This window comes from Engraulis encrasicolus, chromosome 18 (assembly GCF_034702125.1).
Source record: "Engraulis encrasicolus isolate BLACKSEA-1 chromosome 18, IST_EnEncr_1.0, whole genome shotgun sequence".
Taxonomy (NCBI): Eukaryota; Metazoa; Chordata; class Actinopteri; order Clupeiformes; family Engraulidae; genus Engraulis; species Engraulis encrasicolus.
Genome location: NC_085874.1, coordinates 50,658,515 through 50,684,411, shown reverse-complemented (window position 1 = coordinate 50,684,411; position 25,897 = coordinate 50,658,515). Strand labels below are relative to the sequence as shown.

General features: G+C 43.5%; 2 protein-coding genes across 11 annotated transcripts in view; one reads left to right on the top strand and one right to left on the bottom strand.

Annotated features, from left to right (window-relative positions):
- The window catches only part of reps1 (RALBP1 associated Eps domain containing 1), a 40,088-nt gene extending 34,925 nt beyond the window's left edge, over positions 1 to 5,163 (bottom strand). For all 10 annotated transcript variants that reach the window (XM_063223789.1, XM_063223791.1, XM_063223790.1 and 7 more), the window contains exons 1-2: positions 4,414 to 5,163; positions 1,917 to 2,040 (exon numbers count right to left, since the gene is read on the bottom strand). In XM_063223789.1, coding sequence (XP_063079859.1) covers positions 1,917 to 2,040; positions 4,414 to 4,566 — 277 coding nt within the window. In that variant the 5' untranslated portion in view covers positions 4,567 to 5,163. The remainder of the gene's footprint in view (positions 1 to 1,916; positions 2,041 to 4,413) is intronic.
- Positions 5,164 to 5,730: 567 nt separating this feature from the next.
- The window catches only part of LOC134469472 (24-hydroxycholesterol 7-alpha-hydroxylase), a 29,656-nt gene continuing 9,489 nt past the window's right edge, over positions 5,731 to 25,897 (top strand). The window contains exons 1-9 of the mRNA XM_063223752.1: positions 5,731 to 5,944; positions 9,191 to 9,326; positions 12,195 to 12,369; positions 13,424 to 13,573; positions 18,922 to 19,015; positions 19,555 to 19,650; positions 21,218 to 21,308; positions 23,617 to 23,750; positions 24,571 to 24,666. Of these exons, the coding sequence (XP_063079822.1) occupies positions 5,768 to 5,944; positions 9,191 to 9,326; positions 12,195 to 12,369; positions 13,424 to 13,573; positions 18,922 to 19,015; positions 19,555 to 19,650; positions 21,218 to 21,308; positions 23,617 to 23,750; positions 24,571 to 24,666 (1,149 nt within the window). The 5' untranslated portion in view covers positions 5,731 to 5,767. The remainder of the gene's footprint in view (positions 5,945 to 9,190; positions 9,327 to 12,194; positions 12,370 to 13,423; positions 13,574 to 18,921; positions 19,016 to 19,554; positions 19,651 to 21,217; positions 21,309 to 23,616; positions 23,751 to 24,570; positions 24,667 to 25,897) is intronic.

The window sequence follows — 25,897 nt, the reverse complement described above, 5'->3', positions numbered from 1 at the left end:
AACAGTGGCTGGACATGGCAGGACCTGTCTGCACAGCAAAAAAAAACAGTGCTGTGCATATCAGGCACGCGAACGTTGTATAATTTAAGATTACCGGTTAACCGGTTAACCACCGGTTAATGAGTCTCAGTAGCCGGTTAAGAGTTTTTTCAATATTTGCCATCCCTAATTCCAATATGCACACTCCCGGCCGTCCTCCACTTGTGCTTGTGGCCTCAAGGTGTCAGCCTAGTCAGAGCAATTTTGGAGGACTAATTTTCATTCACCATCCCAATTGCAAATGAGAAAATGACATTAAAATTGTGCAAGATATTGAATTAATTTTGTGTCGTCAGTGACATCATCATGAGGTCACAAGCAGGCAAGTGAGCAAGGGAGGACAGAAGTCCGCATATTGGAATGCACCCTCCATCTCTGTGCCTGCCTGCCTGCCTTCCTTCCCAGGCAGCAATATGAAGCCTCTGGGGCTTGATCTGCAATTTCCTGTTGTCTAAGTTTCTATTCTCTTTCCTCCTCCTCCTCCTCCTACCCAGCAGAGCCGCGCCAGCCACCACTACTTCCTGCAGCCGCACGGCAGGCAGAGAGAAAGGCCTTGTGTTACTCAGCTGCTCTATGCTTTAAACGCAAGAAGAAAAGGCTGCGTGTGTGTGCGTGTCTGTCTGTGTGTGTGTGTGTGTGTGTGTGCTCCTCTGCTGTGGTCGATTCCTACATTAGGCATTGAGATTGTCAGCTAGTGCGACGAGTAAAGCCTAAAGCTTTAATTTAAAGCCGGGAACTGGGAAACCAACTCCCGTTGTCATTGTGACACAGCACTCTACAACACACAAGTGCACACTGCACATAGCAAAACTGCATTCACGCCTCACCCTTGCAAGAGGGGCAGGCTCGATGGTGCCCCAAGGGAGCCGTGTGGCGGGACGGTACTATGATCAGGGTACCTCAGTCATGGAGAAGGATGGGGGAGAGCACTGGTTAATTATCCTCCCCACCACCAACCTGGCAGGTCGGGAGTCGACCCGACAACCTATGGGCTAAGAGTATGCCACCCTAACCGCTTACCCATGACTATATCGCACAAGTCTTCACACTGACTGTGAAAAACAATCTGCCGCTTTGAGGAAGCTAAAAATATCCAGTGCCCACGATGCTGATTTTGTGTTTAAATACTAGTTTTAGAGCATGTTGTTTATCCCACCCTGAATGACCGAAATGGTCAGATCCGACAGAATTGGAACAGGTGTGCGCAGGCTTTAAGGGTCACGGTCCCAAACGCAATGTGGGCTTACTTATTATTATTTGCTCCAGAGCGCTTCCGACTGGAGTGGGATTCGAACCTGCAACCTGATTGATGCTTTTGAGCAAGCATGTAACCACCCCCTGGGCAAAGAGGAACGAGAGAGTCCGATCTCTCATGACTAATGAGCAAGCCACAGCATTGGATGGAGGCAGGAAGCATCCGATCCGTCCACCGTGCAACCAATCAGACTTTCACCCCGACATCAGACAAAAAAGTTCCGCTTTGAGACGAAGCAGGTATATACTGTACGACTACCGGTATCAGGCAGAAAATAGTGGTGTCTATTTGCATATCTACCTGCTTTGAATGCATGAAAAAGTTCAGTGTTTGAAGGTATTCTCACTTGAAAAAGGCCCATGGAGAGCTTAAAATACTCTCTTTCCCAAAGGATGAGGGCCCAGGAAGAGCCCCTTTCGGTATCAGATAAGCAGGGCTTGACATTAAAAAAAAAATTGTGCTGCAAGAGTGACACTGACATTATAATAGCCACAGCATTCAGCTTTTTTCCAGGTGCCAATGTCAAGCCCTGCAACTGACCAAGGCATTCAAACTCACTCACTCACTCACTCACTCACTCACTCACTCACTCACTCACTCACTCACTCACTCACTCACTCACCTGAGTTCAGGCTCTCGACCCTCAGTGGCAGTCCGGACTGGGCGATGGCGATGAGCTTTAGTGCAATGTAGAACTGACTCCTCCCAAAGTGGCCCAGCCGCGTCGCTCCACACAGCTCTGTGATCTGCAGGGCCCAAACAAACATCACATTACATCACATTACACTTAGCTGACACTTATTTAACAATTTGCAACTTACAGTAATAATTACAGGACATTGGTTCCTGTCCCTGAAACAACATCAGGTTAGGTGCCTTGCTCAAGGGCATTTCAGCCATGGATGGAATGGGCATTGAACCTGCAACATTCCGATTCCATGACCAACTCCCTAACCGTTAGGCCTTGGCTGCCCATGATGCTGCAAGCATGCGGTCCACACATGATACCCGGCCTAAATAACAGCATCATACCGTATGCTACATCAAAAGGATCTAGACAGACTCAGGCAGGCACAGAAAGAACAAAACAGATAGACAAAGAGAGAGTAAAGAGAGCAACAGACATTCAAAAAGGGAGGGAGGGAGGGAAGGAGGGCGAGATGGGGGCCTGAGAGCGAGAGATAAACGAACAGAGAGAGTGTGCGAGAGAAAGAGGGAATGAGAGCGAGACACAGACTTAAATTCTTTGGTTGAAGTCGTGTGTTTGCTTGTGCCCAGGCAGTTTCAGACTGGCCTGTAAATGATCAGCTGGTTCAGGGTTAGAAAGAGAGAGAGAGAGAGAGAGAGAGAGAGAGAGAGAGAGAGAGAGAGAGAGAGAGAGAGAGAGAGAGAGAGAGAGAGAGAGAGAGAGAGAGAGAGAGAGGAACTGAGGGGAGTGATGCAGAGGAAGACCATGCTGGCTGCTATTCACCAGCGTCACCATGAGCAGAGCACAAGGGGAACTTGCTCTCTCTCGCAGTTCCGTTTGTAAATACAAAAGCTTAACTGTAGCACATGGATATGAGGCTACTGAATGATCTTACTATTCTGGCATAAACAGATGCTGCTTACAATTAAGTTGCATTCAAAAACCGAGTAGGACACAGCTGTTTCCTTACAAGTGGACACACCAGCGATATAGGGGTGAAGTTTATGCTTGTGTCAGCTAATAGCTTATTACTAAATGCCCGTCAATCACAGTTATTCCTGATTCTGTGGAAAGGACACACCCCTCTGAATCACATGCGCCTACAATTACACCAACAGATTCCTCTGTGCAAGGACCTCATACACCCCAGAACTGTCACGAGCACACACAGCCACGTTTTGACAGGAAAGACAGGGGTTTCTACATTTTTGATTTCCTTACCTAGTAGCATTTCACCAGTTTTACCCACACACATCTGACATTATGATGAAGTAGCCATAAAGGGTCTGCTGATAATAACATGTTCAATCTGTGTGTATTGTTTGTTTGGATGGTGATGTCACCTGAGACCCTTCTTGGTTGCTTTGCTTACTCAGGCTGGCTTGGTGTAGCCAGCCAACGGTGTTGTGGATCAGAAATTCGAGTCATGTTAACTAGGTAAAGAGCCTCGTTAACCCTCCCTTCCCTTCCCTTCCTAATATGTCGATAGACAGACAGCCACAGCCCACCAGCCGGACACAAGGTCCCGAGGAAGTTTGCTAGCAAGCTAGAACTAGACATTCTAACCGTCTCATGAAGGTTACCGTTTAATCAAAAACATTTGTATTCATCTTAACCTGATTATTTAACAAGACTGCATTCACCATCTTGTTCTTGCATTGTCATTTCATTCACAGCGTCTCCAAAATATGCCAATTTAGCAGCTGGATTGCTACGGGGATGTACGTTGGCAGGCTAACGTGCTAGCACATCTGGTTAGCAAGTAATAACAACCAAAGGCAACTGCAAAGGTGACATTTTACATCCCCTGGCTTTTCACTCCCATTAGCCACAAGCAACACAACAATTTAAACACAACAACCAGAACCAAATCGTTTAGGAGCAGGGTTGTTTTCATCGGAGGGGGGAGGAAACGTTAGCTGAATGATCAGACCAAGACAGCAATCAGGCACAGTTGGGGAAGACATCCATCACACCTTGGGAGCTTAACCATGCGCCATCTGGGTCGATTCCCAGACCAACTTTGCCCAATATGAACTAGTGCTCAGGTTAGCTAACAGTAGACAGTCCTGGTCACAGTATGTGCACATTTTAAGCATAATTCTATTCGTCCTTCGCCCATACACCATTTAGCTATCAATGTCAGTGTCACTCCAAATAAGCCTAAGGTCTCTTTGACAATTATGGGTATGTCTGCAGCATCACATGCACTATAACCCCTCGTAGGTTAGCAATGATGTGCGAAAAGAAGATATGACACTTGCTCCTAAACAACACACACATGTTTCTACTGAAGTGTTTCCACCCCAATGTCGGCCTATCTGATGCCAATTACGTGACACTAATGCCATTGCATGAATCATGGTCGCTGTTCATGGTGGGTAGTTCTATTGACAAGACAACTTACTGAGAAGCCACTTCAGTATCTTACCTGCAAAACCACATCATTGGGTAGCTGGGCCGCTCGAAACAGGTCAAGAACTTTGCCATTAGAAGCCACTTTTTTGGTGTTGTCCGTGTCACAGTAGATAAACAAATCCGAGTAATACTTCTGCTCCACATCACTCAGGGTTAAACTTTCCATTGTGGCATACAGACCTAATAAGCAAGCCCGCCGGCTAGCTCTCCAAACTCTAGTCTGCTAAACTCGCTATCAAGCCAGGCTAGCCGACGCAGCTATCTTGTGTTGGTTACAAACTGGACGAAAATAAATGCGCCCCAAGGATATCTTATCCAATTAGAACGATGCCCTTTTGCCTTTATATGTCAGCATCGGAGAAGGGTACAAGGCCATAAATGACCGATGATGACTATATAACGTTATTTATCTGTACCAGTAGGTTAACGTTACCGTTAGGTTGAAAACCTCTTGGTTACATTAAGTGCTAGTCGTTAGCAATTTCCTCCTGGTTGGTAACGTTTCATTAGCACGGTGCGCTAGCCAGTTAGCGATAGCTTGTCACTAGGAAAACTGGCCTCAAAGTCAGCCGCAAAATTCAACTCTTCTTTCGCGCAATGGTGTGTAACTGCACGCAAAAGTGCACGACGCTCCTCGCAGTTGTTTATGGTCGCACCACCTAATTTCTACGATGCAAGCACACTGTAATCCTTGCGTGTGATGTCAGAAATAAAGTTTCAGGATCTTTGGGCTCCTTCCTCTAACAGCCAACGCCGCCATTACTGTGTGCGTGACGTAATAACTCAGACAGCGCGACTCGACTGCCACCCGCAGAAGCCTGGGGTTCGGGGGAGCGCCGGATGGTTTAATAATACAGGTCTGTGGGTTTAGTTCTATGAAGATTCCTGCAACTGTGCAACCAGCTGGTCCATGATAAACAGACATTTCATCAATTCCATGCATTAAGATTTAAGCACTCTCATTCATTAAAATATGTCTATTGTTACATTGTATGCTACTGTTTGTGACTTTGTGACTAGATAGTTGAATCCAGACTGTCTGCAGGGACTTGCAGACCATTTAGGCCTAGGCGTAGAACTAAGCCATTGGCAAACAGACGCACACCCCTCAGGCAACATTTCTATCAATGCATTCACAAAGAAAGAAACGTATTCGTCCAATAAAATATTTCTATGTTGGCCTACTGTAATCGCTCCCAGGACGTGACGTCCTCACTGTAAAAAAAACCCCACAGAGATGACAGGAGCCTACCTCATTGGTTGTCGTCAAAGTCACTCCTCCATCCCGTTTTTTTTTTTTAGGTGGCGGTGACAGTGGCTGTGCACTTGTCAACTTCATATCAGTCTGGACTTAGTTTTTGGTTGCCATGGACTGGATCACTTTAATTCTTTCTTTGATCGTCATTGTAATTTCAGCCCATCTATTATTTTCGGAGAATCACCCGAATGCGCCCCCTTGCATAAAAGGATGGATCCCCTGGCTCGGTGCTGCTCTAGAATTTGGAAAAGCCCCGCTGGATTTCATTGCCGAGGCAAGAGCTAAGGTAGGCTGCATGCCATGCGACGTTTAGGCTGCTTCAATATTTGAGAGGACCCAGAACTAAAACAGACATTCGAATGCAAGTGCAATATTTTAGACGGAATAAATTCTTTTTTTAATGATTGAAATTGGACAACTCAGTTGGCCTATGTGTTCCCAGGTGTCAACAAATAGCCTACACAACACTGAGATGCTGTTCAGCAGCCGTATAGGCTACTTGAAAATGTCATGGATTTTTTTTTTTTTTTTAAACCTAATTTACATTGGATATGTGTTTATGTCAACTTTCATGACTTGCCTAGGCAAGTTTTGATCTGCTTGTGTTATTTGCCTACACATTAATTTGGCTTCTTATTTGGCATATAACAGTTCCTTTCACACCTGTCTCAATATTCAACAAGTCAAGGGACATAATATGGTCAATGTAAGAGCAGGAGTGGTAGGCTATTCTAGGCAAGTGCACCCCAGAGCATGCGAATAATCCCTGATCATGTGAAAACACCTTTATTGCTGGGCTGTATTTTCCTGAGTTGATGAGTGTGGAAAGATCCTGTAGGCTAGGCGAGTGTGATCATGTTTGGTCTTGATTTTGTTCCTTGCGTTGTTTTGGCAGTGGGCCCTGGCCTGCACTATCTACCGGTATGTTTCATCTCATTCTGAAGTCATTTGCCGGAGCTCATCACCACCTCCATTCCATCTCTTTCAGAACACATGAAGCAATGTTATTCTTTAGGCTATGTCTGAATGGGGGATATGGGGTGTGACTTAAATCTGTTTAAACATGCCCCTGTTACCAGAATGGCAATGACCATGTCGTAAATGTATTATCTAATGTGATATCGAAGTGTTGTACAAAGATAATTAAGTCATTTAATTCCTATCCCTGTAATGTTCCAATGGAACAGTGCACATTAGGCTATCAGGCTGCTTTGAACGAACTATTTCCACTCACACACACTCTACTACAGTGTGTGAGAGTGCAACCAATAGAGAGAGGCAAAGGTGTGTGTGTGTGTGTGTGTGTGTGTGTGTGTGTGTGTGTGTGTGTGTGTGTGTGTGTGTGTGTGTGTGTGTGCGCGCGCACGCTCACTCGCACACGTGCATGTGCTTTCAATGCCGATGATGAGCCATGGGCCGAGGAGTCCAAAAGTCCGGCTCCTCCTCTGCCCTCCTCATCTCATCTCTCCTCTTCTTTCCTCTACTCCACATGTCCAGCTCCTCCTCTGCTCACCTCACTTCTCCTCCTCTCTCCTCTACTCCACATGTCACTTTTTATATACTCTGGGGGACAAAAACAGGACCTCTTCTTGATCTGCACCAAAACGTTTGCTTCCTCATATCAGATGTGAACATGCTGCAAATGAATTAAACTGCACTGAAGTGCTGTTAGTAGTACAGTTGTCAGAGTTGTATAAAGCAGAAGTACTCTTACAGATGTCATTACAACACTACTGGTATGTTATTACATGGTTTCAACTTTGTTATATTGGAGTTGAGTAACTTTATTGATCTGGGGGGGTGGGGGGGTGGGGGGATTAAACACTAGCTCTACACAATGCTATACAGGGGCACTGAGAGATAATGCAAGCATGCGAGCAAACATTTCTTTTGGCAGTTATTTGTTTTAAAAACCTTGTACATTTATTATATTATTGCAAGTAGTGCATGTGCACTCTGTAAAATTTCAACGCAGCAAAGTTGTTGTTTCTTTTTTATGAATCTCACACTGGGGCACAGAAAAAGAAATACCTAGGCACGTGCCCCTGGAAAACAGATATAGCCATGCCCCTATAGGTATAGCCACGTATAGCCAAGTATAGCCCCTGCTTCATACAGCTCAAGCAGCTGCAAAGTTTGCTGATTTGTTGATGAACGCCACATTTATTACGTAAGGATAAGGATAGATTGTCAATACAAGTCAAAACAGATGGTCTGTCTGATTAGATTAGATTTGTTCTTCTTTATCTGTACAGTGAAACACCCAGGAATCCATGCTATTCTACCTGCATGACTGGTACCGTGCTGTGAAACACCCATGAATCTATATGCTACCTGCATGGCTGGTACTTTTGTTGGCTATTTCAAACTCAGCAATTCACCAAAATGAGCCTTTTTTAAAGAGAGGCCCATGACACACACACACACACGCACGCAGGCACGCAGGCAGGCACGCACACACACGCAGACACGCAGACGCGCTTGCATGCTTGTCCAGAGTTGAAACGAGGGGAGCTGTTGTTGATCTCCTGTCTGTCTCTATGGGTGGTACTTAACTGGTTGGCTGGGCTTTCTGAAAGGCAAACTAGGCCACTAGGCTCCATGGATGAGGGCGAGGGAGGCAGCTGACAACAAGGTCATGGAACAACATTTTGGGCCAATTTGTTGTTGTTGTTGTTGCTGTTGCTGTTAATGACGCAGGCTTTTTTCTTTGGAGTATCTGCCATCAGCATGTCAGCATTTCTTTGGTACAAAATGTTGTTTGCATGTGAATGTGGTTGTTTTGAGTTGTTTTGAGTTTTCTGTCAGTTGACATGTCATTGTACCTCATCTGACATGCAAAATAAGAGACATAAAAATCTTTAATCTGACGTATACTTACCATGATTAAAAACTTTCGCAATGTAATCAATGTAACCTCAGTGTGATCATCATGTATAACTATGTTACAGAAACACTGTTATTATGCTATGCTATGCGGCTACATGCATGTCACGTTAACCCTATCCAGACCGGGGTGGGGGGGGGACTAAAAGTGCCAGCACCAAATTTGATGTCGTGTAACTCCTGAATGACTAAAGCTATGACTACGAAACTTTGTGACTTTTCCTAAAATGAAGTTGGCTACAATGTGATACCAAAAGATTAGGTTTATCGTCTTTGTTGTTGCCATGGCAACGGTTTTCTGACAGGTACGCCTGACCAAAAATCACTGAGCTAAGTCTCATCATCATCACTTTTCATATTTTTTTACATTTTCATTAGCATCCGACACCATTGTGAACATTTTAAATGGTCTGATGGAAAATACATTTTGGGCAAAAAAATAAAATAAAATCAGGAAATGACGTCATAATGATGTCATAATATCCAATAATGACACCAAACTGATGTCATGCATAGGTCTTTGGCTGAAGATCATCCCCTCCAAGTTTGGTGGTAATACGCCATTCGGTTCCCCCCGGTCCAAGGAATGCCAAAAAAGCCTGGTCTGGATAGGGTTAATGTTGCCATAATGTGTTCTCATCCTCAGCATGGCCCGGTGTTCACCATCCGCGCCGCCGGGAAGCGCTTGACCTTTGTGACCCTTCACGAGGACTTTCGCACCTTCTTCATGTCCAAAGACGTGGACTTTGAGCAGGGAGTGCAGGACGCCTGCTACAACACAGGTAGATACAGTACAACACACCTGTAGTGTGTACAGTACACCTAGATTACCACTCGCATTTACCTGGCCCCCCCTCTCTGTGTGATAAAATAGCAGTCACAGATCTAACTGTCCTCTCTCTCTCTGATAACAGCAATAGATTTAGCCGTCTCCTTTCTCTGATAACACAACATAGCAGCAATATATTTAACCGTATCCTTTCTCTGATAACACAACATAGCAGCAATATATTTAACCGTATCCTTTCTCTGATAACACAACATAGCAGCAACAGATTTAACTGTATCCTTTCTCTGATAACACAACATAGCAGCCCATATTACCTGCATTCGTCCTATCTCTGTGTGTGTCCTTTTGCATGACTCTGATTGTGCCATGCTTGTGCCATGTGCAAATGTTTTTACGTCTCCAATGGCAAGGTATCTGTCAGGCGAGATAACTAGAGTGAGTTACAAGTGAGCGATCATGTCAAGCCACATTTCTCTCGAGCTGGTTGTATGACGAAATGTGTGTCTCTTAAAACCTGTTCTGCATGCTCTTGGGTCTGTGCCAGAACCGCCACTGTTATTATACGTTTTTGTTTGTTTTGTTGTTAGGGCTTCTCACCTAGTAGGTAGTTGAACCAACTGAACCAGATCTTAATGTACGTACCGTAGGCCTACTCTCCTCAAGCTACAGTATATGTTCTCCTCGCTATGTTGGTGATGACCGTGAAATTCAACCTAACCGTGACTGTATACATTGGGCTCCATTACTTGTACATTATTCAGTGATAATCTAGCAAAAAGGGTTTCCTTTCCCCTTTGAATCATTTATGATGGCATCGGCTGTGTAGGCCATGGCAGACAGTTCAAGTTCAATGGCCAAGTTCACCACACTGTGAAATACCGTTATACCATGTTAATTAAAGGATAACTTCAGCCAATGTCAACATGCAGTTGTAATGCTTAAGGGCCGTACACACACGTCGCTGCTAGTTACTCGCTCAGCGAATGAACTCAATAGAATGTCAATGTGTTCCAGCGAGACTAGCAGGCGAGTAGGTAAGTGCTGTACAAGCGATGCGATGTGGGCGGATCCCGAGTTGAACATATTTTATCTTCGAGCGAGGCGAGTAAGCGAGTAACCAATTGGAAGGCAGAGTTCGGTACTTCTCGCCTGTTCATTGGCAGTTAAAGACGCGGGAACTTTCAGCGAACGTTCCATGAAAGAGAGGCGAGTAGGCGAGCAAGCGAGAAGCTGGTAAATAGCAGCGATGTGTGTGTACGGCCCTTTACACTACCCTGGACTTGTCAGTACCTGAGATTTCTTTTTCTCTTTTCTTTCAGCCTTTTCCGAGATCCTGGTCATAGTAATGGGAGCAGGTGTTTGTTTACATTTCAAAAAAACATCTGAATTTAATCCCAAAAACATCCAAAAGGTTATGCAACATCAACAGACAACTAGCAAACAGCGATACCTATTGAGAAAATATTTGGAGTAGGCCTATGTTAAGATTTTTGAAAATGTAAACAAAAACTGCCCCCATTAGAATAGCTTAGATCTCGGAAAGGGCTGAGCCGAAAAATGCAGCATCAACGGGTACTGGCAAGTCAAGGGTAGCTTGAGCAATACAACAGCATATTGATATTGGCAGAAGTGGTCCTTTAACCTAGAACTGTGCTTCCCAACCTGGGTGTCGGGACATATAGGGGAGATACTGAAAGGGGGTCGCGAACAAAAGGGCAGAGGTGGAAAGAGTACAGAAAATGTGTACTCAAGTAAAAGTATCTTTACTTTGCCTAAATTCTACTCAAGTACAAGTAAAAGTACCTATCTAAAAATCTACTCAAGTAAAAGTAAAAAGTACTTCACTTAAAATTTAATTTGAGTAAAAAGTACTTAGTTACTTTTAATTAGCTTTCCTCTTGAGAATGTCATGTTTATTTTTCTTGAATATCGTCCTCCATAACCTCTATCTCTTGCTTGGCACCAGCCATCATCCAATACATTGATACAAGATAGTAAAATAGTGGAAATGCTGTGTGCCATCCTGCACAATCTTTCATTTCTGGCGGATTGTGGCATTATTGTGCATGGCATTTTGTCTCTCAGTCAATTTTTTTTACTCAGTACTCAGGCCAGGTTCCAGTGTAATTGAGTAAAGTACTTGGGTCAAAATGTAGTAGTAAAAGTAAAAGTAAAAGTATTAATTTAAAAATTTACTTAAAAAGTACAAAGTATTCATAAAAGCTACTCAAGTACAATATTGAGTAAAAGTAATAAGTTACTTTTCCACCCCTGCAAAAGGGACATCGCATTAAAATGGTTAACAGCCAACAGGTAACATAATTCCATAATTTCGTTAGTAACAGTATGCACTTGTATGGTTACATGTGTTTGCCCTCCTGTGGATTTCTTCAAATATTAGCGGCCAAACTATCAATGGAAAATCTAGCAATATTAATGGACCAAAAAAATGCCAAGGGGGGTCGCGAAAATCCAAAAGGTCAAAAGATCCAAAATCCAAAAGTTTAGGAACCACTGACCTAGAATATGGAGTCCGTTTCTCTGTGTACAAACAAACACCAGGCCTTCTCTGAGAAATGTTTGCGCCGCAACCCCATTCTCTCCTTCTCCGAAAAGAGCCAACTGTAATGCTAAGTAATGTAAAGCAATAGGGATGTAGAAATAGGGGCCGAGCACTTTTGGCTGAAAGGGGAGCCTCATAATTAGCGGGGAAGAAGGGACTCACCATTTTATTTTATTTTTAACATTTCTGAAAATAGGGGCCCACGAGGGTACGGGGCCCACTGAGAAATGCCAGGTATGCCAGATGGGCCTGGGAGGTGTGATGTAAAATATGTGGCTTCCTTCCGTCTCTCCTCAGCCTCCATCAGCAAGGAGAGCTTCTTCAAGTTCCACCCAGCATGCAATGCTCTGATCAAGGGCAGGCTGACTCCCGGTAACACCGCTATGCTGGCCAATCACCTGTGCGATGAATTCAACGAGCAGCTGGAGTTGCTAGGCGACAATGGAACCGGGTGTCTAAATGACCTTGTCAGGTAGGCCTACCGCTGTTCCATCTTGTGTGCTCTTTTCAACTAGCCAAGACACTAATGTCATTAATGTCATACTTTTTTTTATTTGTTTGATATATAAAAATGTCATGTGAATAAAAAGAACACCATTGTGACTGATGAGCGTTTTAGCTAGTTTTAAGAGGAGATTTCTTAAACTCCATTTATGTTAATATTTACACAGTATTGAGTCGAATTAACTCTGAAAATGTCACACAGATCAAAATTAACACTACTTTTGAGTGGGACCAAATGTTATTTGAAACATGGAAGAGGTTACATTAACACTAGTACTTTTTACCAAAGAAGGCTAAGAAGCGATTTACATATTCCTGAAAACACGTTGGTTTTGGGCTCTTTTTTATATGTAAAATGTTTGAAAAAGAGGTTGAAACAGCTCATTTCAAAATTCAGGTTTAAAAATATTCTATTTAGGGAGCTAAAACACACCTGCCACAATGGAGTTTTTATTTGTATCCACATCGTGTTAAAACGTAAACAGATACAAATATTTGCATGTAAAAACATACATGTATCCAGCACTTAAGACACAATATATGAAGTTTTTATTAGCGGCGTTGCTCCATATACAGTTGAATGAATCATACGGTCAACACACCCTCAAACCTGTGCAACTGAATAGACCGGAATCCCCACCTAAAGAGAGAGAAGAGCTCAATTATACTTGATGTCTAGAAACTTCACACACACACACACACACAGACACACACACAGACACACACACACACACACACACACACACACACACACACACACACACACACACACACACACACACACACACACACACACACACACACACACACACACACACACACACACACACACACACACACAATTTTATTCAAGCCAACAAGTAATTTGTTTTTACAGTATTATCTCTCTCTCTCTCTCTCTCTCTCTCTCTCTCTCTCTCTCTCTCTCTCTCTCTCTCTCTCTCTCTCTCTCTCTCTCTCTCTCTCTCTCTCTCGTTCCCCACTACCCCAACATGTTGTTCCTCTGTGCTGTGCCACCTCAGGAGCGTGATGTACCCAGCTGTCATGAGTAACCTGTTGGGCAGGTGTAACTCCCCGCAGCAGACCCGCTCCATGGCGGAGTTTAAGGAGCGCTTCACTGTCTATGACGAGGGCTTCGAGTACGGCTCCCAGCTGCCAGACATGTTCTTACGGTGGGTCACTCTCTCCGGCCCTGCTTGTCTCGGTTCCTCTGCTTCGCTTTCTTCTAATCTACGTCAGGGATGTCAAACCCAAGCCTGGGGGTCAACTCTGGCCCGCACAGTCATTCTATTTGTCCCGCAAGATCATTTCAAACGTGTATAACAGTTGGCCCACATGCACCATTAATATACTACTGTATAGCATGATAGTAATTGATACCAGAAAGTAGACTACAGGAGACTCGGTGTAAGGACAACAAACAGAATCCAGGCTTTAATTCTTGCACTGATGCACCAATGGTGAAACACAGCTTCACAAGCAGTTCAGCAAATATTTCTAACTTACACAAAAAGTATACAAACTATAGTGGTGTGCATTGGCACTGCCCTCACGATTCGATTACGATTCGGGAGGTAGTGTTTTGATTCGATTTGATTCGATTTGATTCTACGATGCATTGCAATACATTATATTTCCACTGAGAGCAAAGCACATTTTTCATCAGTCATGATAAGGCAATAGAAGCCGTTAGAAACTGAACAGCATTATATTGGCTGTTTTCTGTATGAGTCTTACAGTTTTCAATGCTTTGAAGTGCTTTTATTTAATTTAACATTCATTTGCTATTCCACGGAAGTAATTGAAACTTGAAAAACTATGCTGCATTGATTATGACACTTGCCGCATTGAATTGAATTGCCCTGCCCCCGCATTGCGATGCATTGCTGAATCGATTATTGTTGACACCACTAACAAACTAGATACAGTTCAGCAGGAGCAAAGGGACAGGTCCCCATGGGACAGCCCCAAAATGAATATCCAACAAGTTGATAGTTTCTTTGTTAGCAACATTAAGATCATGGCATCTCCTACCCCATCAATTAGGAGCAGAGATGGAGACAGCCACAACAGGGGGCTATCTCTATAATACACAGGATGGGAACTTCTCACCTGGGTGTGGTAGACTGACAGTCTGCCCCCCCCCCCGGGGATAAGCATTAACATTCACAGTGGCCAGAAGGTGCTTAGCATTTGTTTGAGGGGCAGATATGGCTTAAGATAGCCGTCAACCACAAATGGGATTCGCATACCAAAAGAAAAGAGATGAAAACAACTCTGAACCTTCAAATAAAACACATCAACAACTTTGAAGTTTCGAATGGATCACATTTCTCAATTACTTTCAAGCGTAATAAGACTTGAACATGAAATGTGGTGTGTCACAGGAATACGAGTGGGCCCAGTTCAGTGAAACAGCTCACACTGAAATATAACAGAATACTGTATGTGCAGGCACATTTGAAGTATAATGACTTTTACGTGTGTGCATGCACAATTTTAGTTCCATTTTTAAAATAAGTATTGACTTTTCCCTGCGACTCCGTTACAGCTTTGAATTTTGGCCCTCAGTGAATTTGAGTTTGCCACCCATTCGCCTCTCCACATCTCTCCACTCCTTCTTGGTCAGCTCCCTTGTTGTCTTCTCCGCTCCTCTCCCCTTCAATCCACCACAATCCTCCCCGCTCCTCCCCGCTCCTCTTCCCTTCTTGCTATGCTGGGGTGAGTTTCTCAAAAGAGAAGTTGTCTCTTGTCTATTAGCAACTTCGGTAGTTGCCAATGGGAAAATGCATTGAAAACAACAAAGTACCTAATGTAGTAAGCAACTTTGGTTTTGAGAAATTCATCCCTGGACTTGTTATTCTCTGTGCTCCTCTTTCCATCTCTTCCCTCCTGTCTGCTTGTTCTCTGTGCTCTGGTGCTCTTTGCTCCACTCTGCTCCTGTCCTCTGCGCTATAGTTTGGCTCCTCTCCTCTCCTCCTCACTTTTATACTCCTCTCTTCTCTCAGTTCTGGTCCACTTGTCTTTAACCCTCTCTGCTATATTGTGTTCCTCTCCTCTCTTCTCCAATCTTCCCACTCCACTTGACTCCTCTGTGCTTGCCCAGTGCCCTCTCCTCTCCTCTCCTCTCCTCTCCTCTCCTCTCCTCTCCTCTCCTCTCCTCTCCTCTCCTCTCCTCTCCTCTCCTCTCCTCTCCTCTGTGACCCTATTCTATTCTACTCTACTCTACTCTCTTATCTTCTCTACTCTCCTCTCCTCTCTCCTCTCCTCTCCTCTCCAGTTCTCCTCTCCTCTCCCATCTCCTCCCCTTCTCTTTAGCTCTCCTTCTCTCCTCTCCTTTCCTCTCCTTCTCTCCTCTCTCCTTCTCTCCTCTCCTCTCATCTCCTCTCCTCTCCTTCTCTCCTCTCTCTCCTCTGCTCTCCTCTCCCTCTCTCTTCTCCTCTCCTCTCCTCACCTCTCCTCTCCTCTCCTCTCTCCTCTCCTCTCCTCTCCTCTCTCCTCCCTCCTCTCTCCTCACTCACCTCTCCTCTCCTCTCTCCTCTCCTCCTCTCCTCTCCTCTCCTCTCCTCTCCTCTCCTCTCCTCTCCTCTCCACTATGTTTTTCTCCTCTCCTCTCCCATCTCCTCCCCTTCTCTTTAGCTCTCCTCTCCTCTCCTCTCCTCTCCTCTCCTCTCCTCTCCTCTCCTCTCCTCTCCAGTTCACCTCTCCTCTCCACTATGTTTTTCTCCTCTCCTCTCCCATCTCCTCCCCTTCTCTTTAGCTCTCCTCTCCTCTCCTCTCCTCTCCTCTCCTCTCCTCTCCTCTCCCCCCCCTCTCCTCTCCTCTCATCTCCTCTCCTCTTCTCTCCTCTTCTCTCCTCTCCTCTCCTCCCCTCCTCTCCTCCTCTCTCCTCCCCTCTTCTCTTCTCTTCTCTTCTCTTCTCTCCTTTCCTCTCCTCTCCTCTTCTTTCCTCTCCTCTCTTCTCCTCTCCTCTCCTCTCCTCTCCTCTCTCCTCATCTCTCCTCTCCTCTCCTCTCCTCTCCTCTCCACCCCTCTCCTCTCCTCTCATCTCCTCCCCTCTCCTCTCCTCTCCAGTTCTCCTCTCCTCTCCTCTCCTCTCCTCTCCTCTCCTCTTCTCTCCTCTTCTCTCCTCTCTTCTCCTCTCCTCTCCTCTCCTCTCCTCTCCTCTCATCTCTTCTCTTCTCATCTATTCTCCTCTACTCTCTCCTCATCTCTCCTCTCCTCTAGTCCTCTCCTCTCCTCTCCTCTCCTCTCCGCTCCTCTCTGCTCCACTGTGCTCCTCTGTGTTTGCGCTGTGCTAGTGCCCTATTTGTTTTGGAAGAGGTCAGTGGGCCGCTGCTGAATCAGCCTATGTGACAAACAAGTCTGGTTTGCATTTGGTTCATGGTCAAAAGGTGTGCAAAAGGTGGCGCATGACAAAGAGCAACTGTAATACAGTAGTTTCAGAGTCCAATTTGTCTGTGTCTGTGTTACTGTTTAACATGAGCTATATGAGAAATAACATGAGAAATATGTTAACAATTTTGAGATATAATATTATAATATAATATGATATTATATCATTACTGTATGCTATTACTGACTCAAAGCAATACCTGCACTAGGGTGCATCAAAAAACGCTTTTTTCAGCCTATTGATCTGTCTGGGTGATAAAAGTGTTCCACTGCATGTACAAATAACACATGCAAAATATTTTTGCAATCCATGGTGGTTTACAGGTCCAACGGAATATGAGCTGATATGAAGGAACTGTGGATTAACTGCGTCAGTCTTTGCCAATTCAACGAAACCCTCCCACCTAATAACTTGGACTGTTTTTGTGATTTTGTTGAAATATTTTAACCTAAATATTTAAATGAAATAAAACCACTTTGACATGTGTAAAATAACAGATTCCTAATTAACTATAATCATCAGTACCCCCCAAAATAATAGATATAAGTACTTCCGAGAAACTGGGAAATTCACACACTGACACACAGGCTAAGCAAAAGGAAAAAAATCTTCAGTTTTGGATAGAATGATGTTGTAATAAATAAAGGCCTCATGAAAATCAGAGTGTTTGACTCTGAGTTTGTTAGGCATGGTGAATAACTGTTGAGCTGATCTTCAGCCATGGAGGGACTTTGAATTCTTACTTGCAACTCTCACAAGTAATTTCTGAAAGGACTTTACTCTGGTGTCTACAGGACACAAAGCAGGTCTGGCACCACAGTCTTGATTCCACCAGACATCCTCAGCCGGCCAAATCTTGTGTCACTGGCAACAAGACTCCTATGCAGCAAGCTGCTTTCACACGTGGCCTGATCTCTGAGTCAGGTGGTGATTTGTCAAAAGTTTCCACATCCTATGCCACAGCAGATCGATCACGCCGTAAAGTGCTGAAGACCATCAGTGAGGAATGCCATGAGCAGTGGATACCACCTGCCTTGTGCACCCTGCACTGGGACAGCAAGTTGGCGCAGACACTTGACAATGTGCGCCAGAAGGAAGAGCGCCTGACAGTTGATGTTGGAGATAATACACAGCTGAAGTTGCTTGGTGTGCCTGCATATACAAAGGGGGCTGATGAAGCTTGTGGAACTATCATTGGCAACCTAACATGCAAATTGCTCCAAATTGCACTGTCATCATGTGGCAATAGGTGCCAATTATCCCTCAGACGAGAGAACAGTGCAACCTCTGGTGAGCGTGACACCTCCAGTCTGAGGTCATTAAATATTTGACTGAGTAGCACCTCGCCAATGTGATGGCGGCACCCTGACCACAGCAGTGGTCGTCCCAGTGAAAGCTGTATGGCTATGCAGGGTGCGCTCAGATGGCCAGTATTTGAAGCTGTGGTATGAAATGCCATATTGACTACTTGATTGGTGCATTGTCATTCTTGGAGCAATTTGCATGATTTTTTTCCTTTTGCTTAGCCTGTGTGTCAGTGTGTGAATTTCCCAGTTTCTCGGAAATACCTATATCTATTATTTTGGGGGGTACTGATGATTATAGTTAATTAGGAATCTGTTATTTCACATATGTCAAAGTGGTTTTATTTCATTTAAATATTTAGGTTAAAATATTTCAACAAAATCACAAAAACAGTCCAAGTTATTAGGTGGGAGGGTTTCGTTGAATTGGCAAAGACTGACGCAGTTAATCCACAATTCCTTCATATCAGCTCATATTCCGTTGGACCTGTAAACCACCATGGATTGCAAAAATATTTTGCATGTGTTATTTGTACATGCAGTGGAACACTTTTATCACCCAGACAGATCAATAGGCTGAAAAAGCGTTTTTTGATGCACCCTAACCTGCACGATCTCGCAAGCAATATCTCGAAATGCCATTGGATAATTTTATGTAATGGAAAAAAACTCTGACTCAATGTGTCCTTGCTCTGATTCATAGCTTGATTGCCCGAGGCAGGGGGGGAATAATAATAATAATAATAATAATAATAATAATAATAATAATAATAATAATAATAATAATAATAATAATAATATCTGCATCTGGATTCTGCAGGGAATGGTCCACTGCCAAGCACTGGCTGCTTTCCCTGATGAACAGCATGATAGACAGAGCAGAGGACGGCGAATACACAGACACGGGGAGGAAGGTAAGCATACCGTCTCTCTCTCTCTCTCTCTCTCTCTCTCTCTCTCTCTCTCTCTCTCTCTCTCTCTCTCTCTCTCTCTCTCTCTCTGAGTGTATTCCCACGGACTGGAAGAGGACATTGTATGTGTGTTTTATTTTACTATTTGTTGTGTGTGTGTGTGTGTGTGTGTGTGTGTGTGAGCGTGTGTGTGTGTGTGTGTGTGTGTGTGTGTGTGTGTGTGTGTGTGTGTGTGTGTGTGTGTGGCCTATATTTTAATCTGCTGCCTGCCTGAGTGGTTATAGTTTTGCATACCGTTTACATGCACAGAATAGCCGACATACGTCATCAAGGCCATGAGAAAAATGTTTGCTTTAATTTGCTTTAATTCACAGCCGCACCCACAATATCAATGAAGTAGTGACGTAAACCATGAGCATTGTGTATTCTGTAGAAAATATTCTCTATTTGTATTATATAATGTTTGGATAGAGATTCTAGGAAATGAGTTGATGGATTGAAAGCTGTAGTATGAAGCGTTTCCGTGTCGATGTCATCTACAGACTCTACTGCAGCACCTGGTTACCACGATAACGGACAAGTTCCTCCCTAACTACGGCCTGCTAATGCTGTGGGCCTCCCTCGCCAACGCAATACCAGTGAGTCTTACGGACATGCACAGAAACATGAACAGTTCAAAGTTCCATGCACATCTCCTAGGTGCTGGTAGATGCAGGAATGTTCAATACTTCAAAAGAAAGAAGTCTACCGCACACTTTCTTGACTTTATGCTCGTTTTATTAGAGCGAACAACGCGTTTCGCCTCAGTGCGTCATCAGGTTTGCTCAGGTATTACCTGAGGCTTACCTAAGCGAGCCTGATGACGCACTGAGGCGAAACGCGTTGTTCGCTCTAATAAAACGAGCATAAAGTCAAGAAAGTGTGCGGTGGACTTCTTTCTTTTGAAGTATGGAAAAATACACTTTAGAGTTAGTTTTTGCATAAACGTTTTACATAACAGTATGCTACATTACATTTTACCTGTACATTTGGCAGATGTTGAGCAGCATGGGACCCTTCGTATACTAAGCTACTCTTATCTTCTTTTGGGGACCCTTTTCATCATACAGGCGATCATTTATCATAACATGTCAATAGAATGAGTAATAATGATGCAACACACTCATTCAAAGCTAACTATCATTAATAACACAGCAGTGGGTGGCCGACTTGTTTGAGGCATGTACATTATAACATTTATAGACGAAGGCAAGGGTGTACAAACTTTATATAGGCTAAAGTGTCCTTACCAGTGAGTCTCAGCTTTGTTTGTAATGTCCATTATAGACAATAAACACTAATATGTAATTACATTACATTGCATTTTGTAGAAGCTTCATAACCAAAGCTTTAATAATTACCTTCAGAAATGATGAGTTATGAGTTACTAACAGCTTAGTTCAGGGGTCCCCAACCTTTCTGGGTCTGAGGGCTACCAAGGGCTACCCGAGGGCTACTGAGGGCTACTTTTGTTCAAAATCTACTGACATCATTCTCAAATCACACTATTATTGAATGATAATTGGCCTATAGGTTATAAAGAATAAATAATCTCATATTTAAATCAAGAAAAGCATTAACTTTGGCTAAAATCTGGTAGTCGTCACTGTTTATTAACATCCTTGGTGGGCACCTCAGAAGCTCCTGGAGGGCTACCTGGCGCCCGCGGGCACAACGTTGGTGACACCTGGCTTAGTTATTGTTATGAGTTACTAGCAGTAGCAGTGAGTCTCAACCCTGTCTGAATGTAAATATTACTTAACCCATTGAGGCCTAAGGCACCTGCAAAAAAGGGTGCTGAATGCCTGAGCCCTTTTTAAGAAAAGCCCTCAGCCTATAAAAACCTAAATATCTCAGCCTCTGAAGCACATAAAAACACGCAATAAGAAGACATTTAAACGCTAAGACCCTCATCTTTCATTAGAATGTGTTCATTCATCTCAAACAAACAACGATTTTTTAATAAAGTTGTCTCAAATCCCAAGAACCTGAATGGTGCGTAATGCAGCTCCAGGCGCCAGGGCCAATGTTGCACAACGCAACATCAGGCATCAATGGGTTAATGGTAACACAGTGTAGTATTTTAGCCTAAGGATATGGCACTACTTTTTTTTTTTTTTTTTAAATGTATAACTAAAATGAGAGCCTTTCCTTCATTCCCTCCAGATAACGTTTTGGGCCATCGCGTTCATGATGTCCAAACCTTCGACCTACAAAAAGGCCATGGAGGAGATCAAGGACGCGCTGGAAGGCCAAGGTGGTTGTTACGGCTGGCCAGCCTTTATCATATCATATCATCATCATCATCATCATCATCATCAACTTTATTTCCAGACTCAAGGTCCATTTTCAAAAATCAAAACACAGTACATAGACAATACATAGAGAGAAGAAACACACTTACGAATGAAAGACATTTGTACCAGTGTTTCCACATGAATGACTGGTGTCGCACAAAGCGCAGGATTTGACAGCAGCATAATAATTTGATGACATGAGCCATCCAATATGCTGATAAATTTGTACAGTCAATTCCTCAACAATGCATGGAATGTGTTAACCCCTAGACCACAAACCAATTTTCCTTTCAGATCTGAATGATTGTGTAGAACAAAGTGGGAGTTCCCAGGCTAGCCCAGTACTGCTGGGAGAGAAGATGGCTAGATCATCATAGATAGAAGATACACTGTTTCAGCAAAAAAGAAAAAACTCTTCCAATCTTAGGCAATGCTGCACACCCAGCTGCCATAAAACCAGTGGAGATAGCATGGTAGCACGATGGTACACAGAAGCACGTGTTTGCAACTGTGGAATGTATGATGCGCCAAGTCAGCTGTGTATACATAGGTTTCACATTTACAAGCATTCGTGTTGTGAGGAGGGGGCAAGACACTAAGCAGCCAACCACGTGAGCTTATTTTTTGAGTGACAGCAGCAGTTTCCAACAATCAGAAGTTCAAGAGTGCGCAGCCAGGGGTGTTTACTGACTTGCAACCCATGTATATGATAATATGATATGGTAAGCGTTTTATTTTTTTATGGTGCTGAGGGGGAATGATAATTATTAGATACACTTAGCTAGGTTCACTGGGTTCACAGAGCTCAAGTTCGCCTCTGCTCTCATTGTTCCAGCTCTTGCCACTAGAGGGCAGTCGACCTCCATGGCTCACTGATTCTATTGGTTATAGAGTAGATTAGAGTAGAGTAGAGTAGAGTAGAGTAGAATATCGTTTATTGATCCCAGAGGGAAATTAAGGTGTCAAGTAGCATTCACACATACATAAATAAAGACATTGCCCACAAGACATAACACACATATTACACATAAAATAATCATATATAGGTCACGTTTACATACATTTGCCAAGGCATCTCTCTCTCACACACACACACACACAACACACACACACACACACACACACACACACACACACACACACACACACACACACACACACACACACACCAAAAAAGAAAGTGTAAATTATTTCCAATAGCCCAGGGGTGGGGAACCTCTTTCATTAGAGGGGCCACTTCAAATTCATCCGAGGGCCATAAAAGTCCTCCGAGGGCCCTACTATGAACACAAACCAGGATTTTCCCCTGCACCTTAGGCCTATATTGAAGGCAGCCACATTTAAAACAGACCCCACCTTCTCTAGGTCCCCTGAATATAGCTTAATTCTATCGCAAATGTATTTTCTAAGATTCCATTACAAAATATTTCATGTGAGGCTGCATGACATTAAAATTGCATTGGGGCAAACGGTCCTCGAGACATAGGTTCCCCACCCCTGCGATATCCTTGCGTCCTCCTCCTCAACCTGTGACCTCGTGCTTGAGGTGACCCCCCGCCTCTGCTGAGGGAAACAAGAAAGGGCTCTAAAAAAACTTTTTTTCATCACTAGCCAAAATGGCTAGTAGATGTTAAATCGTGCTAGCCAGATACACAGTCACTAATAGGTCAAAGTGGTAACTAAATTGGTCTTTCCACCAGCTAAACTGAAATTTGGCCGGTTAATTTAAAGATATATATTTTTTATGGGCTTTTTTGGGCCTTTATTTCGGATAGGACAGTGAAGGTACGACAGGAAGTGAGTGTGGAGAGAGATGGGGTGGGATCGGGAAATGACCCCGTCCGGACTCGAACCAGGGTCCCCATGGGCATGCAAGCCCAAGTGTGGGGGGCTTAGCGCGCTGCGCCACAGCACCACCCCCCCCCCCCCCAGGTTAATTTAAAGCCCTGCCTCTCACACGGACATGTGTACAACGCTGTGATGCCCAGGTGTGTACGGCTCTATGACAACGACACTCCAGGTGTGTACGGCTCTATGACAACGACACTCCAGGTGTGTATGGCTCTATGACAACGACACTCCTGGTGTGCAAATGTGTGTGATGAACTTTGCACTCTGGTAATCTGCGACCTTCCCTCTACCTGTTTATCTACCTGTCTATCTCTCTCTCTCTGTCTCTCTCTCTCTCTCTCTCTCTCTCTCTCTCTCTCTCTCTCTCTCTCTCCATCTATCTCTATCTCTATCTCTCTCTCACCACATCTATCTCAGACACTAAAAAGACGAGTATAACGCTAGATGACCTGCAGAAGATGCCGTACGTGAAGTGGTGCATCCTGGAGGCCACTCGCCTGAGAGCTCCGGGCGCCATCACCCGCAGGGTCGTACGGCCCCTCAAGCTACAGGTAAACCTTACCTGGATATATATACTCAAGCTACAGGTAAACCTTACCTGGATATATATATACTCTAGCTACAGGTAAACTTTACCTGGATAAGGCTTTATTTGCAAAACGGTGTATCTCCATTTTATAGAATGTTGGGAAATTGACATTTTTGTATTGGGCATTCCATTGAAATGCATTGCAAAATGCATTTTATATAGCTTAAAAAAGTATGTTCTCAAAATATTTGAATGGTAAGAATTCACACATGGGTGATATGACCTTGTCATTATGTCATTTCCAATAACAAAATGCAAAAGTAAAAAAATGGAGATACACCGTTTTGCAAATAAACCCTTCATATATATATATACTCAAGCTACAGGTAAACCTTACCTGGATATATATGAAGAGTTCAGATGCAAAACCCCCTAAGTGCCTTTTCAGAAAATAATCTTAATTGATTTTTATTTAATACAAAGCTATCAAAATTGCATATTTGTTATTTTATTTATGTAATATAACTAGTTATATGTATTATCAAGTACATGAATGTTTTGCATCTGAACTCTTCATATACTCAAGCTACAGGTAAACCTTACCTGGCTATACGTATATACTCTAGCTACAGGTACTGCTAATATCATTGTTTTGGCCTTCATGCTTACCTACTTACTCAACACAGAGATTACACATTTTACGTTTGTGTGTGTGTGTGTGTGTGTGTGTGTGTGTGTGTGTGTGTGTGTGTGTGTGTGTGTGTGTGTGTGTGTGTGTGTGTGTGTGTGTGTGTGTGTGTGTGTGTGTGTGCGTGCGTGTGTGTGCGTGTGTGTCATGTCAGAACTACATCATCCCTCCAGGAGACATGTTGATGGTGTCTCCATACTGGGCGCATCGCAACCCAGAGTACTTCCCCGACCCTGAGGAGTTCATACCTGTGAGTATCCATTACATTAGCCCACTACGGACCTCAGTGTTGCCAGATTTGTCTGATCAAATCCTGCCCAAAAGGTTCTCAAAAACCTCCAAAATGCGCCAAGTTTCGCCCAATTTCAACAAATTGCATTGATTTCTATGGGTATAAAACTGCAGGAATAAAACGCCAAAAGACCCATTTTTCCTGTTTTTACCCGCAGACGGCCATTACAAACAGCCCAATTGGGTGGGTAACCGCCCAATCTGGCAACACTGACTACGGTATCTCTTTATAATGATTGATGCATAAAAAGCATCATGAAGTCAGTAAAATGACTCAGTAACTCAGTAAATCGATGAACAAAACATTAACAAATGTTTGTAATTGAGTGGGAAATGTTTTTATTCATCAAATATTTTCTTTTTTTTGTAATTGAATAAAAAAGATTTGTAAAATCTTGGATCTATTATTTGTAGATAATATAAAACATGAATACAACTTGGTAAATAATTACAAAAGTACCCAGAGTACTTCCCCGACCCAAAGGAATTCAAACTTGTGAGTAGTCATTAGCCCACTACGGTATAATATCTCTTTATAATAATGGATGCTTAAAAAGCATTAGAACGACTCAGTAAAATGACTTAGTAACTCAGTAAAAGGTTTAAAGGTTTAAAGGTTTTCCGTCTTTTTTTGTTTAAATTATCTTTCTTGCAATGGAAATGGTTACTTCGCCTTTCACACCCCCCCCCCACACCTCTTTTCTCTTTCTCTCGATCTCTCAGTCTCTCTCTCTGTCAGTCTCGCTCTCTCTCTCTCTCTCCCTTATGAATTACTCCTGTCTACAGATCTTGGCGTATGCAGTCTATTTTTACCCAGCTGGGAGGTTGGCCAGTAATATTTGGGAGTCTAGGGTTGGCCAGTAATATGTGGTTTCCCCCCAAGTAGGCTTTCAATAATTGAGGGGAGAAGGTCTTCAATTACCTAATAAATGGACTTTGTACATTTTAATGCATTTATGAAGAGATGGAAGGGTGAACGGTTAAGTGCTTGGACATCTGAGAGCCTTAAAAATAGCCGTTAGAAAAACGATGTCCCTTGTGTGTTATTTTAAACGATGTCCCTTGTGTGTTATTTTAAAACATTTTTCCTTTCAAAAGGTTGAGTGAGCCATCACACACATCCTTTTCAAATGTCTTTGTTTCTTCTTCTTCTTCCTCCTCTTCTTCTTCTTCTTCTTCTTTTTCGTCTT